The 21,127-nt window shown below is 36.2% G+C and overlaps 1 protein-coding gene and 1 pseudogene across 4 annotated transcripts in view; one reads left to right on the top strand and one right to left on the bottom strand.

The window, feature by feature from the left end:
• The window catches only part of LOC106635904 (uncharacterized), a 61,441-nt gene extending 45,687 nt beyond the window's left edge, over window positions 1-15,754 (bottom strand). Inside the window, exons 1-2 of one of the 3 annotated variants that reach the window (XM_089589325.1) lie at window positions 15,328-15,754; window positions 12,870-13,232 (exon numbers count right to left, since the gene is read on the bottom strand). In XM_089589325.1, the coding sequence (XP_089445451.1) occupies window positions 12,870-13,011 (142 nt within the window). In that variant the 5' untranslated portion in view covers window positions 13,012-13,232; window positions 15,328-15,754. Of the gene's footprint in view, window positions 1-12,869; window positions 13,233-14,404; window positions 14,468-15,327 lie in introns of those variants that run through there. The other 2 variants (XM_089589327.1, XM_089589326.1) reach the window with 2 other exon arrangements.
• LOC106645407 (U1 small nuclear ribonucleoprotein A pseudogene) lies at window positions 3,993-6,242 on the top strand (annotated as a pseudogene). Its single transcript, XR_016292878.1, has 3 exons — window positions 3,993-3,998; window positions 5,288-5,530; window positions 5,602-6,242. The product of XR_016292878.1 is annotated as a U1 small nuclear ribonucleoprotein A pseudogene (transcript).
• Window positions 15,755-21,127: the final 5,373 nt, after the last annotated feature.

Below are 21,127 nucleotides of genomic sequence, written 5' to 3' on the forward strand. Positions count from 1 at the left end.
TAGACCATCATATTTAAGATGAAAAAAAAAAAAAAAAAGTCCAGAGTGTCAGTTAAGCTGAACCGCACCGAGTGTATGTATATGTTATACGTGGCAGCTTCCTCTCCCGTTTCCACAGATACATATCTGTCTGCCTGTTGTACGAGTGTATGTAACGTGAATGTCATGCGCGCATGTGTCCTACGCGCCCACGCTGAAATCGACGGAACGCAAATTATTCGCGTGTGTGCGCGCTCGTCGCCCCAACGACAACACCTTATCGAAAAAAAAGAGAAGCAAGACCCCCCATTTTTTTTATCGCACATCCATATCCATTGGGAGTTATCGAGAAACGAAGCTCAGGTGTATAATGGGTCGGAACATGTGTGTTCGATACGCCCCCACTGGGGCACGCGGGACATACACATGCCACGCGCGAGCACTGTTCGGCTCACGAACTCATCTTTCATTGTATACGTTGCCGCTCGTGGTGGTTGCGCCGCACACGCATCGACTTCGCCGCCCAACTGTCCTGTAACATATACACATGTATGCACGTTGAGTGCGTATATTCACGTGTTATAGGGGAAGAAGGAGGGCACCATGGTGGGGATGACTCGCGAATTTTCGCGCAGTCGCCGCTGCAGCCACGCCGGGCGCATGTTGCACGCCGGGGGTGGAAAGCACGCCACGTTCTTCGATCCCCCTCCCCCCTCTTTGGTGTGTGTGTGTGTGTGTGTGTGTGTACACGTACACGCCTATACTTTGACGGTAGTGGCGTGTCCAGAGGGTAGCCCGTGAACCCGATGAAAATGCACAGGCGTATCTGATGATAGTGTCAACTTTCCGATGAGAAAGCGTGTGAGTGCGGTGTGGCTACTTCTTCGAGTACTTGATTCATTTTATCGTGTAAAAATCCAGAGACGCGTCGATGACGACAGTGTGTCATAACGCGCGATACCTCTCTTTTGTTGTTTCCCCGATAAGATCGCTCGAGCGCGTGTTATGCAAAATTTTCGCAATCGCGATAACAATTGCGATGCCCCATTGATACACGTCAAGGATGCGGGTATTTTAAATGTAAAACAAGTGACTGTGCTTTTTTGCACACAAGCCGTATATTATGCACTTGGACGTAATGACAATAAATTTTTAATTACCGCATCGATTTTACGACGCGTGCATACGTATATATACGAATCGCAGGAAAAAAAATTCTTTCGTTGTTCTGACTGTTATTTTTCGTTAGCACTGAACTTTCGTTTCATTCATTGTACGTATCATACATTCCATGTACACTTTTTGTCAAACCTTACAACCTCGTACATACGTATAAATTATGTGTTAAGTTATTGCTTATAGTCACGTACGAACGTGAACATGGTATGAAACAATTTTACGTTAAAATAATTAAAAGAATTTTTATCAATTGCAAAGATGCGTTATAGAGACTCTTTGATTATATTTATATCATATTTTTTTGGTTTGGTGTAATTTTTAAGGATAAAAATCGCTAAAGTATGTCCAAACGAGATTAGATATTAAAATAATTTTAGAGGCGAGTAAGCATAGGCAATTAGAAACCCAATTTTTTTTCACTGGATTTATTTATAAAATAATCTTTTAAACGAGTAAGCATCGGCGATTAGAAACCCAACTAATTATTTGACAATTAATTAAAAAAATAATTTTTGAGGCGAGTGAGCATCGGCGATTAGAAACCCAACTGTTTTTCACTGGATTAATTAATAAAATAATCTTTTAAACGAATAAGCATCGGCGATTAGAAACCCAATTGTTTTTCACTGGATTTATTAATAAAATAATCTTTTAAACAAGTAAGCTTCAGCGATTACAACGTCAACTGTTTATTTGGGAATTAAATTAAAAAATAATCTTTGAGGCGAGTAGGCATCGGCGATTAGAAACCCAATTGTTTTTCACTGGATTTATTAATAAAATAATGTTTTGAAAGAGTAAGCATCGGCGATAAGAAACCCAACTGTTTTTCACTAGATTTATTAATAAAATAATCTTTTAAACGAATAAGCATCGGCGATTAGAAACCCAACAGTTTATTTGGGAATTTTTTTTTTTTTTTCAATCTTTCAGGCGAGTAGGCATCGGCGATTTAAACGTCAACTGTTGATTTGGGAATCAAATTAAAAAATAATCTTTGAGGCGAGTAGCCTTTAGGGATTAGAAACCTAACTGGTTTTTAGGGAATTTATTTACAAAATTAATCTCTTAGGAGATTTTTGAATAAATATACTAAACAACTGTATGATTCCTTGTCGCCGATGCTCACTAGCGTAAAAGCTTATTTTACTAATAAATTCACAAAAAATATGTTAGGCTCCGTATCACCACCGCTTACTCGCCAAATTTATTTGAATCTCTTTTGAATCGTGAATAAAACTTTTTCAAAAACGATTGCAACTCAAACAAATGTTATGGCGATTTTTCAAACTTTTATTCTGGGATGAAAGTTACTGTCTTCACCGGATGTTTCAACTCCTTAAATAATTTCATCGCAGAATAAATAGCCACCTACAGTTTTTGTAACTCACAGCAGAATTTTGATCGAGATCTTACGTAAATACCTTTTGAATCGTAAGTGAAACTTTTTGAATATCAAACGTTTAACCATCGAAAAACTTTGAAATTTTTTTTACTTAGAAATATCTTATCACATCATATCGATAGATGCACTTGAGTTGTGCGCTTCAAAAAAGATTTAATGTGGCTGAATTAATATGAATGTAAAGTTTCAACTAGTATCATTACGATTTGATCATATAAAATACTACTGATACTATAAATACGATTTGTTAATAAGGCTTCTAAATTTAATACATTAAGAAATTGTCTAATTACACGTATGATAGTATATTTGCATTACCCACAACAGGACGTATAAAATGCTTCAGATTCAAAATTCAAATTACCATTAAATTATGGTTGAATCGCCATTGAATTTCATTTGAATACCTTTTGAATCTTTTTTGTATCGCCAATGAATTTTTTTCAAAGACAGCCGTTGTTTAAACGTAAATCTCTGAACCTCAATTTTTAGATTCAAAATATTTTACCACTTGCATCGGTATATGCATTGGAATGCAGTAGTAAAAAAAACTTCATTTAGCTGATTTGATATGAAAGTCTATTTTTAAATTCATTGACATTTATTCATCACGCCAAATAAAAATGTCACATTAACAGTTATAAATGAGTAGTTTCATAGTAAAAAAAGCATATTGCCTACTATCAATGTTGCTTAGTTGTAATTTAACTTGGATATTTAATAAAATTACTCATAATGCCTGAATCTTTAGTACCGCTTCGAGTAACAGTTCGAGTGAATGGGGCCGTTATCTGTAGTCTTATAGATTCAAGATTCAAATCTCCACTGAATGGTAGTTGAATCGCAATTGAATTTCATTTGAATACCTTTTGAATCTTTTTTGTATCGCCAATAAATTTTTTTCAAAGACAGCCGTTGTTTAAACGTAAATCTCTGAACCTCAATTTTTAGATTCAAAATATTTTACCACTTGCATCGGTATATGCATTGGAATGCAGTAGTAAAAAAAACTTCATTTGGCTGATTTGATATGAAAGTCTATTTTTAAATTCATTGACATTTATTGATCACGCCAAATAAAAATGTCACATTTACAGTTATAAATGAGTAGTTTCATAGTAAAAAAAGCATATTGCCTACTATCAATGTTGCTTAGTTGTAATTTAACTTGGATATTTAATAAAATTACTCATAATCCCTGAATCTTTAGTACCGCTTCGAGTAACAGTTCGAGTGAATGGGGCCGTTATCTGTAGTCTTATAGATTCAAGATTCAAATCTCCATTGATTGGTAGTTGAATCGCAATTGAATTTCATTTGAATACCTTTTGAATCTTTTTTAAATCGCCAATGATTTTTTTTTAAAGACAGCCGTTGTTTAAATGTAAATGTTTGCATTTTTTTTAGACTAGAAAAATCTTGTAGAAAAATGCTGGTAAATGTATGGGTATAACACGCTGAGAAAAAAAGATTATTTCGATGAGCCGTGATTAGATTCATATGAATGTTCAGTTTTATTGAAAACAAGAATTATTTGATCATTTCATGAAATGAAGGGAACTGAATTGATGTAAAAATCAAGGTAAATATGGTTTCTTTATTAAGGTAGCTCCCTTGTCTACTGCTCTAGTTAAGTAGGTGAGTTTCACTTGTGTATGTATACGTATATACGTACATCAGTGTTCGTATTCTGCTACAGTCATTTATAACCATGAAGCTGATTTTTACATTTTCCTTGGCAAATATCTTTGAAAAATGCCTCATTACCAGCATTTTACATGACAGGATTGAGAAGAACAGGGATTTTTCTACAAGTACATCATAATTTGTCTGCTCAGATTTTTTATTGTGTGTTGGGAAATGCCTGTAAAGCTGATATTTTTATGCTCTGCCATTTGAGCTCGTGTTAAAATATTCAACTTTAAGCTAAAATATCTCGAGATTTGGCTCCACTTGTGGTATAAACAAGGACACCATTGGATTCAGTGGATTAAAATCTATTGAATGAAACATACTTCATTCCGTAGGATTTCGCAAGGGAGCTACCTTAATTAGTATTTTTACACCTGTCGATGTTTGTGTCATGTGATATACGTTCTAATTGAATTATATTTATCAATATTATTCATCACATTAATAACAATAACAAACGTGTGTACATTAATAATTGAGATGAAAGTACTCCGATATAACCAACCATGTGTTATTTTAAATAAGTAATGGTGCCTATTACAAAGGCATACAAAACAAACTTGTATAATATATATGATGTGGGATCCAATTATTATCAAAACGATGTTTAAACATCAATATCTTGAAATTTTTTTAATACAATTATACCATTTTATTATATATCGTAGGTCAATTTCACATTAATTTTATTAGAGATTCAAAAATGATACAAGATTCAACAGAGATTCAAATAAAGATTCAAATCTTTTGAATCCCGTGGACAGCCATCCATCCCTCGGAATTTCCCATTTTACGACAAGCCCATGGTAAGTCATTATTGGGTTATTACTCGTGGAATGCACACATAAGAGTACTCTAGCTCTTCTTTTACATCTCTAAAAGTTTGTTAACACTCTTGTTGTATTTCAAACCTAGAAAGCTGATTTTTACTCAACTGATTTATTTTTTTGTTTTGGAAAATTGATTCCAAAATACATACTAACATTGTGGTTCACATCTAATTGACAACCACAACCTCAAAAAAATTTTCAGATGACGATCGACATTCGGCCAAACAACACCATTTACATTAATAATCTAAATGAAAAAATCAAAAAAGAGGAGTTGAAAAAATCCTTGTATGCCATATTTTCACAATTTGGGCAAATCTTGGACATTGTGGCTTTAAAAAGTTTGAAGATGCGAGGACAGGCTTTTGTCATATTCAAGGAAATCAACTCTGCTACAAATGCTTTGAGAGCTATGCAAGGATTTCCATTTTATGACAAGCCCATGGTAAGTCATTTTTTTTCATTTACATTCTAGTATAAAACAACAATTGGTCGTAATTCAATTTTTACTTTCAGCGAATAAATTATGCTAAAACGGACAGTGACATCATTGCCAAACTAAAGGGCACATTTTCGGAGAGGCCCAAAAAATCCAAGAGAGTGGTGCCAGCAGCTGATGAAGAGGCAAAGAGAGCCAAGAAGAGGGCCAAAGAACAGGCCAAACAACAGCAAATGGGCTATGCTCCAGGAGCCCTACCTCAAATGGGCATGACGAATGCAGCTGTGCCGGAGCAACCTCCAAACCAAATTTTGTTCCTCACCAACCTACCGGACGAAACCAACGAAATGATGCTGTCGATGCTATTTAACCAATTCCCTGGTTTCAAGGAAGTGCGATTGGTTCCAAATAGGCACGACATCGCATTTGTGGAATTTGAAAACGAGGTGCAATCTGGAGCAGCCAAAGATGCTCTTCAAGGGTTCAAGATAACGCCGTCTCACGCAATGAAGATATTATTCGCCAAGAAGTAAATGTACCATGTAACTTAGCTTTTAAAAATAATATATAAGATTAATTTTAATGAGACTAAATTACACGAAAAAAAAAATGGCAAGTCTCAATTATGTCGCTTATAATATTCCGCCTTGTACAAATTTTTGCAATGAAATGTTTTAATCACAAATGAGTGAACTAGTAATACTATGTTTTTAATGATTAGCGATACGTATAAATCAGATAAAGAAGGTAAACAAGTAGGTATTTATTCATTGAAACAGTTGCATTCAACAACTGATGTGAGATGAAATAAGAATTAGCTTCCCTGGTTTCAAGGAAGTGCGATTGGTTCCAAATAGGCACGACATCGCATTTATGGAATTTGAAAACGAGGTGCAATCTGGAGCAGCCAAAGATGCTCTTCAAGGGTTCAAGATAAAATTTGTTAAAAAAGCAAGAAATCCGCTAGATGCAACATGAAATATAACGAATAAAGAAATTACAAACATTGGCGAGTAAATAGTTTCAAAAGATATTGGTCCTTATTAAAAATTTTTTTCACTGCGTCTTTTTACCTCTCGCTACACCACTCGATGCGACTTTTACTACTTACATCACCTTATTGTTTTCTTTTCTTTTTCTTTTTTTTTTTTTTTTTTTGACGCAAAACAAAAGCTGACGATCGATTTTTTAAGCTCCCCTGCAATCTTCAACATTTAGATACTCGTACGTGGATCAATTGTTCTCAACAGAACAAAACTCTTGTCACGAAGGGAAAGCAAGAAATTTTTTTTTTTTTTAACAACGGAGCCTGTAACGCTGTTAACATTTTCAGGTCCAAAAATAGTAAGAGACGCGATAACCTTATTCAGGTAAATTGTGTAAGATTCGTATATAAGCCAGCCAATCGTGTAAGATTTCCGGGACGAAAAAATTTTTTCCCCAGTATTTTCCATGACGCACGTATATAAATTTCGCACGCGTTGTATACATTAGGTATACATATACAATACGCTCGAGAAGCAGTGACAAAAGAGAGAGATGAAGGAGAGCGAATCTAGAGCGAACGAAGGAGTAACAACACGTGAACGTAAAGTTTTGAGAGTGAACATGCAGAAGCAGCATGCGTGTGTGGGTGGGCACAGAGACACGCAAGGTGAGAATAGGAAAGGCCCAGTCGCTGAGGCCTGATAATATGTATAGGTTCGCAGGTACAGGCGCCACCGACAAGAGGATATCTTCATGCAGCGGAGAAGCTGCAAACTGGCCGATGTCGAGTCCGTGTTGTTGCACCAGAAGTTCATGCGCACGCTGCGAGTCATTGACCGGTAGGTGCACTCGGCTTTTGTTGATATTGTGTCTCCGTGTAGCCGTTTATATACACCACGTATATTTCGAATGGCCAAAATGTATGGGTATATCCAGGTATTTGCTGTACGGATACGTAATTACGTATATAGCAGCATGCATGAGACGTCGACATTGCGAATAAAAACTCCTTTGATAAATTAAAATTTTACCGAGACTATTCCTGAAATTAAATAATAATCTTGCGCAACCATCTTATCTGCCATTTAAATTTTATTACCGAAACATCCGTGCAGGGGTCAAAAAAAAAAAAAAAAAAAAAAAAAAAAACAGCAACAACGATAAAACAATAGACGACGGGACGCCTTGGGCTCCCCTCGGCACCGGCAGCATCGCTGTATCTTCAAGATCAATCTTAAAGCCTTTCCTCGTTCGCGCGCGCGCACGCATACACACACACACGCTGTAGGTACATAACACCGGAACGGGGCACAGCTGTGTTACGTTTATATATATAGAGTGTACTTACAAAGGGAGTAGACATGTATACAGACAGAGGCTGTTACAAGGAGACGCACATGGATGCATCGTCCTCTCCATATGTTATATGTATACACACACGTATCCCTTGGCAAAAGAGAACAGAGTAGCCGGTGAAATACGTGTATATATATATGTATAGGGTCCTTTCTGCGTTGGCATAACTTGCTCACCCTCGCCCCCGTAAGAGGAAAAGAGATGAAGAAAGAATCGTGACTCCCGGCTCGGCTCGGTTGTTGCAACGCAACGTCTACTTCACGAGATAATCTCTTTCTCTCTACCTATACACGCTCTCTCCTCCTTTTCTCCTGCAGGTTTTATGCACAGCTCACGTGCACCAGGAGAGAGAAAGATTCTGCAGTTTGCCCCTAAGGTAAAACGCCCAATACTTGGACAAAACTGAAATTCAGACCGATACTTGGACAGTGGAAAATCAGTCATTGTAGCAAATAAAAAAGAGATATTTTAAAAAACGTAATAGATTAATATTGCTATGATTATTATTGATGATATACTTGAATTTTTAAAAAAATTTCAGCAACATTTAATACATGCGAATGATTCTAAATTTCACCGTAGGCGCCATAAGACTGCGATAATTTTTCTCCGTTTTCTATGATTTTGATAATAGGTAATGCTCGTTAAAATTAATCCAATGCATTTGTATAAATGCTGTATGGTATTATTTTACAACTTTTACATTAATTAACAATATTTCTAATGTAATCGTGGACAAAAAAAATTTTTATAATGTAAAATTAGCTGTCCAAGTACACCTCACGATTTCGTAGTAGTTGGACAGACGTGGAGCTCTTGTCCAACTTCAGGTCATAGGCACAAAAACGTCGTAGCCAGTACATGGACATACAATCAAAGTTGTTTACCTTTTAACGTAGTTAATCTTTTATGCGAATTTTTTAAACAAAAGTGTATAAAAAGTGAAGTACTTTGTAGAAAAAAAACACTTTACTAATCAGTTTTGTTGTTAAGGGGTGCACCGCTTTAAGAAAATTGTTTTTTCAACATTTTTAAAAGTTAACCTCCAATTCACTGTAAATACAGATGAAGTATGGGTTCTGAAAAGAGGAAAAATGTTTTTAAAAAAATATAAAATAATGAAAAAGAACAAAAGTGGAGGTCATACAACAAAAACAAAAAAGAAAAGTAAGAAAAATTATAGTCTTATTAAAAATAAATCTTAAATAACAAAATTAAAAAAAAAACAGTAAAATTGGTTTTACACTATCTCACTGATAGAATAATTGAAAAAACTGAGTACCGAGGTGAGAGCTTAATTGAGTTGGATAATTCGTTTGCTATTGAAGAGATGCAGTTCCTTCTAAAGAAAATTCAAATCAAGAAGGAGAAGTGCGATTCCTCACAATTGAAAATGTTGAAAATCAAAATGCACCCTGAGGGATTTATCTTGCATTTAATAAATTATTTTTGGAAAAAAGATTAATAATTTTACTTACGAATTTTACGTAATAAATTTGTTATTATTTATCCCCTTCGTTAACATTTTTTCGTTATAAGGTATTTATCTAAATACATACTTTAGTTTTAATAAGTACTTGTGCCTTATCGTAATTTATACAACTGTAAAATCGTTTAAGTTAGTATTGTCCAAGTACTGCTTTCCAACTTGTCCAAGTACTGCAGCATTGTCCAACTTTTGGTTTTCAAGGTTGTCCAACTACTACGACAGTCGAGAATGATTGTCCAACTACTCCGATAAGTTGACATGTTTTAAAATGTACGATAACTATTATTTAAGAGCTATTTTAAAACATTTTTTGTGTGTTATATAATCCTAAGGCATCCTAATTACAAGTAATTATTTAAAAAATATGGAAGTATTGCACATTAACTTCGGAATATGAGCGTTAAAATTAGTTTCGAAAAATCTGTCCAAGTATTGGGCGTTTTACCTTATACCTGATGCATGCTCTCCCTCTTCTTCCATGAACTCTTCATCGTTCCTGTGCTCTCCTTCTCTTGACTCTCTCTTTCGAGTCCTTTTCTCTTTCCTGTGTGTGTGTGTGTGTGTGTGTGTGTGTGTGTGTGTGTGCGCGCTCTGCTTCCTGCAAGTACTGCATGTACTCCTCCCATCCCTCCGGCCACTCTTGTGTGTATCTATATATATATATATATATATATATATATATATATATATATATATATATATATATATATATATATATATATATGCGCATGCGTATAATATACGTATAATATATATATATATATATATATATATATATATATATATATATATATATATATATATATATATATATTATACGCGCGCGCGCACACATGTATATATATATATATATATATATATATATATATATATATATATATGTGTGTGTGTGTGTGTGTGTGTGTGTGTGTGTGTGTGTGTGTGTGTGTGTGTGTGTATTGCACAGAAGTTTCAAGCGAAACATAAGAGAGGGGGAGAGGCAGCTCGGAAGAAACAAAGAATGAAGTTTCTGCCAAGATAGGACTGACTATATAATTTACACTATTTTTTTCCCCTCCCATTGATTTTATTAATCACGCGCGATCGATGCACGAACAAAGTTTATTTGACGAGGGTGAAATTTTCACAACCCTATCGACTACACGGAAAATGGACATCTCGTTTGTGTAACAAGGTAATAAAAATAGGGAGAGGAGGAAAAGAAAAAAAAAAGTAGTCGCATTCCCTTTTAGAGTCTGTCAACATTTATGCGACTATTATATTACTTACTCCCACGAGTTATGGATAGGCTTATTAAAATAATGTGTGTAACTGATGATTGTGAAACCCACAAAAAAGTGTCATATAGTTTGCAACTAAGTATAGTATAATAAAAAAAAAAAAAATAAAAAAAATTAACCAATTCCAAAATAAAATATTTCGTAAATAATAATATAATGTCGTTTCCTTGCACGAAAAGAATTACATAAAAAGGAATTAATTTTAATAACAAATTATGTACGAAAAATTGTATTCCACAAGGGTCTAGAAAAAACATATACGTAAAGGGAAATGGTATTAAAATAGTGTATCACCCGTTCTCACATGTGTGCATGATGTCAATTTTTCGATGAAGAAAAAATATTTCGAGGCACGAAAAAGGGTTTTGTAAGTCAGAAAGATCTCAATCAAAAAAATAAAATAAAAAATCTATGTGCGTTGCATTAATTGACCCTTATTAATTCAACAATTATCGTATAAAATTTTAGTAGCACAACAAATACAATTGCAAATCAATCTACTTACTTTGAATGTAAATTAAACCGACCTAATACAGTTTGTAACCGTTGATGCAAAAATAGTAAACTATTGGAAGAAATTATATAATCACTTTTGTAACTCTATTGAATCCTTTAATTAAAAACAAATATAGTTGTACTGTTGTTTAATAAACATAGATAATGGGAAATATGTGTAAGTACAACGTTTTTGCATCAACTAAACTACTCGAGTTCTGCTAAAGATCGAGTAAGTTATAACGTAATTTATAAGTTAAGACTTTTTGGGCCATTATTCATGGTCCAGGGAAAACCCTGTCTTATACGTCAATCGCTATTTTATAAAAAGTTATCAAGTATTTTGTAAGCGGTGCCAGACCTATCAATCAGTGTTCGGATAAAAATTGCACAGGCTTTACCATACATAGTAATTATATAATGAAAATTTATCATCAAGTTATTACGAGAGTTCGTGGTAAATTTAATTAATTAATTGCACATTAATAAATTTCACTTTCAACATAAGCCCATTATCTTTTAACAATTTTCTATCTTCGCTTTCACTTTCGAGAACTTTTGTGTAGGTTAAAAATGTTAATGTAGGGTAACCAATATTATTTTAACATTAAAAGATAAGGATAACATAATTGTAATGTGCTTCAGATCACTTAATGATTCATCTGGTACCGAATTACTTATCTAAGTACTAAAAAGTACTGCCTATTTGTGCCGAATTTTCGTTAAACACTGCAATTTCTATGGTAATATTAATTTGAAATTTATCTTTATCAGAAAGATAGAGCAATGTAACGCGACTCAGAATAATAAAATTGTCATTGTAAATCATCGAGGCTGAAATAATAACTGACGACAAATACGAACAAAGTATTTATTGCAAGAGTAACTTTGAATTCTCGTACTTTTTTATTATTATTTTTTATAGCAAATATTATAAACAGTCTATTACATTTTGCAGTATCAAGATGTAAAAAAATCTGATGATATTTTTGTTAAAAATGAATAAGATAGTTCCAAAGAAATAAAAAATATTGTCAAAGTTCTTCGACAGTACGGTTTTCGAAATTTTATTCATCCCAATATTAGCAATAAACGTATAAAAAATTTTTTTCTTTTGAATTGGCACGTTTAGGTAAAAACACAAACATATCTACTTGATATAAGCACAGTTCAATCCCCATAAAGCTGAATGTTACAATTTTATCTTTATATATTTTTCTAACTAAAAAATTCTTACTTAACATACTTATACGCTTGTAATCTGCATTTAAACAAATTATAAATGCATGTATGTATAAACTTAAGATCTTATGAGTTGTTAGTTCCAGAATTGCTTGGAAAGGGGTTCAATATGCTGTGTAATAGTCAACGTTGGGCTTAGTCATATTCTTTAGAGCGAGGGAAACATGAAGATTTAAGATCGAACATGTAAGAGGGCGAATCAAATGATGTTTACAGAGAATAATGACACACTTGCCTCATTTTCTAGGGATGTGGAGATTTTTGAGGGTAGTTGTATGAGAAATGGGCCTGTAGGCGGAGTGGGGTCGTTGGGGTAGGGGTTAGGAGTGGGGGGCGGGACGTAGGAGAAGGGTAAGGGGTGGGGATGTAGAGGGAGGGTTGAGGCGGTAGGGGTTGGTGGGTCATTTAAACAAGATGAAATACAAAAAATCAACAAAATTTGACCTTATTTGTAGCACGAAACAATATTTATGATAAAAACCATAATGGTACTTACGTGGCTCGGTGTTGTGAAGACGATTGGAGCTGTTTTTGATGATTCCGCCGAGGTCTCTTGTACCCTCGACGAAAGCAGCCGCTTCGGCTAGCAAGTCAAGACCTGATGGTACCCTCGACTCTCCCGTGACGGAAGCGTTCATGGCTGGTCCCAATGTCGTCGTCGTCGCCGCCGTGGATGAAGAATATGCCACGTGCACGTTCACGATGGCGATGGCGGCGGCGACGACGACAACAACGAATACGCTGGTAACTTTTCGACGTGGGTTACTTTGCGCAATGGCACTTCTTCCGGATCATCCACTGCTTGGCTCGCCACCGCAGCTTTTAATTATTTCGTCCAAGCCACCTTCTGTTCGTTGATCTGTAATGAAAAATACACAAATTAACCATGATCAACTCCATCCGCCGTAGACGTTTTCATGGGACTTCATTGCGTACAATGTAAAATTTTTTTTTTAAATTATTTAAGTATAAAAACTATTCGAAATCGCATGATAACTGTAGAAAGAATAATCCCCCAAGTAGGAATATAAATTTGATAATAAAAGTAAAATGTGGAAAAAAGTAGAAAAAAAATTGGTCGCGAAGCACGTGTCTGAAAGCCAGACAATGGCTACGATTCATGCAATCATGCACGCACACACTTCACACTATATCAATATTTAAGCGACACAGTTAATGATATAAAATAATGCAATTCACGATTACTACCCTTTCTGTATACTTTCTAATGAGTCATACAGGCAAAATCAGAGTGATATTGCATTGTATGACTCATTATTAATTGGTAAATTTTCGAATAAACTGATAGCAATAATGCTATCGATAACCGTTAAGGGTTTTAATCATTTAAAGGGGAGTGGCGTCCTGCCACGTCATGGATTGCCAACAAGACAATCATGCCCCATCATCACTTTAATAAAAAATAGAAAAATAAAAAAATGTATATAGTAAAAAAAAAGATACGACTTATTCAAAAAAAAGCAGCAACGTGCCACAAGTGTACGCTGTTTTGACGTGAGGAACGTTAAAAACGTATACATCGGAGAGTACGTAAGCATAAGTGCTCGCAAGCAGAATTCACACGCAACAATTCAACGCCTCCGACGAAGAAACGTACCGGACGGCAAGCCTCCATTTTCATTAACGTGTAATGTGGCGTCAACTGAATTTTTCTGTCGGAGGCGTCAAATTATTGTCAATAATTAGATCCCCAAAAACACACAGCTCCCGAACTTAGCACAAGAAAATGATATATTCTGCACTCCAGCAGTCATCAACACACAACACAACCCACGTGTAGGTGCACACACTTTTTAAGCCCGTAAGTACTCACGGGTACTCTCAAAACACGCGATATAATCAACAGCGTACGTCACACCTCCAGCGAACGGGAGCTGTTTTTTTCTCTCGCGTGCGCGCTTTTTTAACACAACTTACTGCTAACGGCTAACACTATCATACTCGTCACTTGTACACTTTTTATTTTTTTATTTTTTTATTCGGTGTGGCTTTGAAGTACAGTGTACTAACCCCGCACTTACGATACTTGTAACGACGCAATACGAAGCCCCGCACTATCTCCTTGGCCGCTCGTTTACACGTACACGAATATTTACGCGTATAAATAGGTGGTACTACGTCACTGCACCATGTGCCGGATTTATATTTACTGCTGCCTGCTGGAGCTTGCCAGCCACCACCGCTGTTACTGTGCCATGCTACATCGGCGGAGCGAGCGAAACCACCACGAGGTTGGCTGAGTGGCAGAAGGGGGCGGGGTATAAAAAACAGTAGTAGCTCGACTAGAGCCAAGATGCAAGAGCGAGACGGAGCTACCCCGAGCTTTTCCTCGTGGTAGGTGTAGTTGCACACAACGTTGTGCTGCTGATGCCCCCTGATACACTATAAGTATCCGTAATGCGTAATGCGTGGCAGGGCAGCGCTATAGTATTGCTGCTGATCTCTTGTTGTTAAGGTATACATGGGTGTGTGTCGTGGCAACTTTGTTGGGGTAAGTGTGGATACACACAAACACACACACACACATCCATTGGTTCGCGCACGTGAGGAAAAAGGAGCTGTCGGAGGAGAGGTAAGCGCGTGACGCGAGACGCGAGAGAAGGGAGGGAGGAATCAAAGCACCAGTGAGCGTGAGAGGTGATGAATGCATGTTTGTAAGATTGCCGACGTGTGTATGTATACGATAATAATGGATTCAGAAAAACATAAATAATGAGATCATACGTAGATATAAAATTTCTATTTTTATCGTGCTTTCTCCCCCTATTGATGAAACTTCGTTATTTATACTTATTATTAATGAATAACAGTTATTTAAACAGTGACTGATGTGTGGTATTGTAAGACTGAGTGTGCCAAAATGAAAAAGAAAAAAATGAAAAAAAGCATGCGCGATGAACAAAGCCAGACGGTGGATGATGTATAGCACTTACAGTAATTCGCTTGGCGTGTGCACGATGGCCGGTGGGCTGGCTGCAGTACCTATATAAGAAGGTATCTATTGGGGCACCACGAACCACGAGCACTTACACACACTGCACACACTGTTTCACTTACACTTTTAGGTAACTGTCTTCGGTATTTTTTTTTAAAGTTTTATTGTTCACTGCCTCGGAGGATTATTTTCTGCTGTGCATCCGGAGAGGAAAATATGTGCAGTCGCGGGTGTCGGGCGCGCGAGCCGCCGCAGGCAGAGGTAGCAAGCTGCTTCTGCAGACACACCACAGGCTCTGTTTTTCTTTCTCGCGTTCTCTCTGCACTACCACTCTTTCCCGGCCAAGAGCCAAGCTGGCAGCCAGATCCTCTCTCGCAGAGGAACTCCTTTCTCGCTTCTCACCCAGGCCCAGCAAATAGTTGAGCTAACTGTGTGTGTGTGTGAGTACTGTGTAAATGGGGATTACGTATAAATGTGTGCGAGCTGCCACCTTCCTCTTCCTCCCTGTCTGTGTTCGTTCGCCCGTCGTATTGTCGTTGCCTCGCGTGGTTTTGCCTTTGCACGGGTTTTCCCTCTTCCACTAACCACCGACGACTGATGTGTTCTCTCTCTTTCTTTCTCTTGATGGTCGGATCATCGGATGGCCCAGCGTAGCCAAACGGGTGCTACTGCCTGGCGGCAAATTCAAACGTTATAAAACGAATGAACTTCAATACAAGCTTTATACTTTACTTTACTCCAAATGCATTTAATGGGTAGACTTCCATTACTTAATAATTTGCTTGTTTTATCAACAATGAAAGAGCTACTAATGTAATAAAACAAACGTATATGTAATAAAAGAACCGGAAAAACTGAGTGATCGTGCTTTTAAAAAAAAAAAAAATGTACAATCTTTTTCCGAGCAAAAAAATTAAACTTGATGAAATGAGAGTATCAGTACTTAAACTCTAGTGTGCTGGACTCTATCCTCTTACATAGCTACAATTGAATAATCGTATTGTTGCGTTGAGTTTAAAATCTATTATATACAATTTTTTATTTATTTATTTTAATTTTTATTCATGTGTTTATCTTCTAATTTACATAAATTATACTTATGCATACTGTGTAAATGGCGATATGTATTTGACAAAAGCCAATAAATACTTACATAAACTAACATCTCTTCTATAGCTATTGGTGGGCGACCGGGGGTAAAAGGGGCGGGGTTTCAAAGGGCCAGGACTCGGGGGTGGGGGTAGTAGGGCGGGGCATCCAGTAGCCGGCAGAAAGGGAACCTATCTCAGTGCCAATTACTGAATGATCATTCTTAAAAAAAAAATTTGCCATCAGTTTCTGAACAATAATGTTAAACTTGATGAAATGAGAGTATCAGTACTTATTAAAAAAAAATTAATACTAGAGGGTAATATTGTCCTTTTCTAGCTATTAATATGGGACCAGAAGAAAAAGGGGCGGAGTTTAAAAGGGCCAAGGGACGGGGGTGGGGGTACAAGGGCGGGGCCTCGGGGGTGGGGGTAGTAGGGCGGGGCATCCAGTAGCCGGCAGAAAGGGAACCTATCTCAGTGCCAATTACTGAATGATCATTCTTAAAAAAAAAATTTGCCATCAGTTTCTGAACAATAAAATTAAACTTCATCAAATGAGAGTATCAGTACTTATTAAAAAAAAATTAATACTAGAGGGTAATATTGTCCTTTTCTAGCTATTAATATGGGACCAGAAGAAAAAGGGGCGGAGTTTAAAAGGGCCAAGGGACGGGGGTGGGGGTACAAGGGCGGGGCCTCGGGGGTGGGGGTAGTAGGGCGGGGCATCCAGTAGCCGGCAGAAAGGGAACCTATCTCAGTGCCAATTACTGAATGATCATTCTTAAAAAAAAAATTTGCCATCAGTTTCTGAACAATAAAATTAAACTTCATCAAATGAGAGTATCAGTACTTATTAAAAAAAAATTAATACTAGAGGGTAATATTGTCCTTTTCTAGCTATTAATATGGGACCAGAAGAAAAAGGGGCGGAGTTTAAAAGGGCCAAGGGACGGGGGTGGGGGTACAAGGGCGGGGCCTCGGGTAGTAGGTGGGAGGCACGGAGTCCCTTGTACTGCAAAAAACTGAATATAATAAATAATAATACAAAAAATTACTACCTAACGGCAAAATTGTGCTGCACTTTATCCTCTTCTAGCTATTGTGGGGGATCGGGGGCTAGCTTTTACTGCAAAAAAAAAAAATTAAATTAGCGTTCAAAAAAAAAAAATTCTACAACCATTGCTCGAACAAAAAATTGAACTCAATGGAATAAGAGGATCAGTATAAAAAGAATTATCTTCTGAGGGCAACATTGTATTTGGCTTTGACCCTATAAGAACTATACCTACTTTGTAATCAATTGATTGGATGTTTAGCCCTACTTAGAAAACCTTAACAAGTATATATATATATATATTCATTGTTGTATTGTATTTTATGCTTAAACTTATGTAAAATATATAACACAATGTCAAATTTCTTTAGTATTATATTGGCATACATACAACACTATTAAAACGCTAATAAACTAAATTGATTAACTAATCCCTTCTAGCGATTAAGGGTTCATGTGAGCACAATGTAGTCCTGTTTTGAAAATCAGCGTTGGCTACCATGGATAAAAATTGGATGCCTGATCAAAAGCCAATACTGTTGATACTCCCTTGTTGAAACATTTTAATTTTTTTTCATTAGAAATTATTGATAATAAAATTATATAATTTCTATTTTTTATGATTAAATTCGATACAAGACAGAAATGTAATTGGAAGTAAATATAAGTAAACGTAAAAATGTGCTTTAAATTAAATTAAAATATTTTTATTATAGACACTATTTACTACTGTAATAAACTATAAAAAAAATATACATACAACTATCATTTAAAAAGTAATACCAATCAACTGTCTATATAACTAAAAACTCAAGTACAATAATAAAACTGTTGATAAAAAAAATTTGCAATAATTATTTGTGCTTGTTAAAAATTATGTCATCATAATCACTGAATATGAGCTGAGATGAACTGAGTAAGAAAAATAGGTACGAAAACTACCATTTTTTTTTTTTTTTTTTTTTTATATAAAAAATGATTCGGTACAGTATCTAGCCAAAAAAGCTTGTGAACTTTACCCAATCAGTGAAAACTAGTCCGTACATTATTATCCGTTATTAGTCAGTAAATAATGAGTTAATAGTTCTTCAGTTGCATTACATTCTTTACTTTTTTGCATTACATCGCCGTCGAATTTTTATGAAAAATGAAAAAAAAAAAAAAATAATTCAAAGCTGTAATTTTTTCTTAATTTTTATTCTATTATTTGTATTACATTCAATAAGTACGAAAAAAAAAAAAAAAAAAAAAAAAAAATGTATTGTCAGTGAGAATCGAAAGCCTGATGCCCTCGCTAAAGCAAAAGGTTTAGTCAACCAGACTATCTATATGTTATTTGAAATTATTGTAATATTTAAGGTAAGCGGGCAAAGCTTGGATTAAAGCTTACAGTAAGGGGGCTTTCCCTTACCTTACCTTAATCTACTACTCCATACATTTGGCTATAAACATGGGAGAAGGTCATACAGCTGAACATGCAAGGGCGCGTTAGAAAGAGACATGATGAACTACTATTTTTGTATTGTCTCTCTCTTCTCCACTTGATTATGCTCTAAGGGTTTTACACTGATAAATGAAGGTATACGATGCTGTGACAGTAGTACGCATTATTGTTTATCCATATAAAATTGCACTGTTAGTGGCAGCCCGTGCTACTGGAAAAGTTATTCCAAATCGAACAATTTTGTAACGGGCCTTAAAAATAAATTTTCAAAAAATTTTGGCCGATGGATTTATAGGTTGGGATACGTTGCTGTAGGTACATACACGCCATACCATAGTTACCGCTGGTAGAGTCCTTTTGAATGTCCCTGTATACCTATATACATGAACATCAAGCACATGGATGTTTGCGCACGTGTCGTGTAGTACGATTTGTACTCGATGCCAGTCGTAGTGAGCGAAATAAGCACTGCGAGAGAGGTGTGGTGGCGGTTCCGCGACGTTGCCACATTTTTGCACAGTATTTTGTATGTCGTGTTTTGCAAGCATGTTTTGCGGAATCGAAACGACTGTACGTACGTGCTTTAAAAAAAAAAAAAACTAAAATAAGCTCATCGGCATGTCAAAACGTTTGGTCAATCAATCGATGAACAAAAATTTCGCCAACGTTTAACTTTACATATTTATGATAATAGGAATTCGCGGAGGGGAAGTTGCGCGTTTGCTGTATATACATCGCATCACATGATTGGATACGGTTCGGTCTCTCTCTGGCTTGCGCACGTGACACAACATATATAGATACAGAGCAACACAATGCAACCCACGACCACGCGGTAATCGGTAATATTCCTTTCTCTCTCGTGCGCGCGAAGCAGCATCCTTCTCCTCCCTCCTTTCTACCATTCCCCTCCATGCTCCGCCTATTCACCAATCCTATGGGCTTGTTTTCGCGCTCGCTCTCACCCTCCCGCACCTCACCCCTCGTGCATCAACGTTCATATTACACACCGTTCAACGTGCGTTGATGATGCTTTCCACGTTTCACGTATACGTCTCTTTGTTCTGTATATTTACATACCTACATATATACATGCGTGCACATCTGTGTGGAATGCTAATGTTGATACTTTTTGAACTTTTTTTGATACAGGTAATTAAAAAATTTGGTACTTGCGCAACGACAAAAATAACGCAGTTTAATAAAAAAACGTTTACTTTGAAACAAAAAAAAGAAAAAAATGATTTGTACACTGTCGTTCGTACCGACTTGTTAAGATGTCACGAAAAAAATGAGAAAAGAGATCGGAAGTTGGATCATTCAACAGATGAATTAAATCGATGTTGCTCTTTTATAGTTGCTGCCGTAAAAAAAAGAGCCAGTTGCCAACTTTATATATATATATATATATATATATATATATATATATATATATATATATACTGACACGTGTAGCAGTTCTGGCGTGAAGGAGAGGAAAAAGAGGGACAATACGATGCCAACAAGACACAGAGAAAGAGATAGCATCTGCGGAGCCATGCATATAAAATATATGCAGTGATGTTACCGAAGATTTTTAATTAAATTAAATTTTTTTTTTTTTTTTTTTTTTTTTTTTTTTTTTTTTTTTTTTTTGTCTTAAATACTTAAGCACATATGTATACTTAAGAAAAATCGTGTTACATATGCATATACCTTGAAAACTTTCAAGCGTATACTTAGTTGCTCCAAAAAAAATGTACACATCGTCAAGAGAGATTCGTTAACTTTAGGGCCTTGAAAATTTCCCCTCTACCCACCTCTCCTTTTCTCTTTGCTCGTCGTGCATGTGCCCATGTGGCTATTATTTATTTTCCCACTTTTTTTCTCTCTCCCTTCCCTCGATCGACGTGTATACTTTTAAGTGTGCATTCTCTGTCTCTATCTACGTTTTGTGTCAAAACGAATGCGTAGTAGATTCTGCGCATCAAGAAAGAGCGCAGTAGGCTATCACGCACACACTCCATGGTGCGCTCAACCTACTGCGCACTCTTTTTCAAGGCATGGGATGGGTGTATTCCCATCCTCTCTGTTTATGCTGCAGACACCGCGCGCCAAAAACTTACGCAGCGTAAGTATGGAATGAAAGAGTCGGAGGAGGCAAAGTGTGTAGAGAGCATAGGGATGGATGGAGGGGATAGCGAGGTGGAGCAGGTGGAAAAAAAGGGAA

Source organism: Copidosoma floridanum, unplaced genomic scaffold, assembly GCF_036245765.1.
Source record: "Copidosoma floridanum isolate Cflo_tuat_1 unplaced genomic scaffold, Cflo_Japanese_pri ptg000009l, whole genome shotgun sequence".
Classification (NCBI taxonomy): Eukaryota; Metazoa; Arthropoda; class Insecta; order Hymenoptera; family Encyrtidae; genus Copidosoma; species Copidosoma floridanum.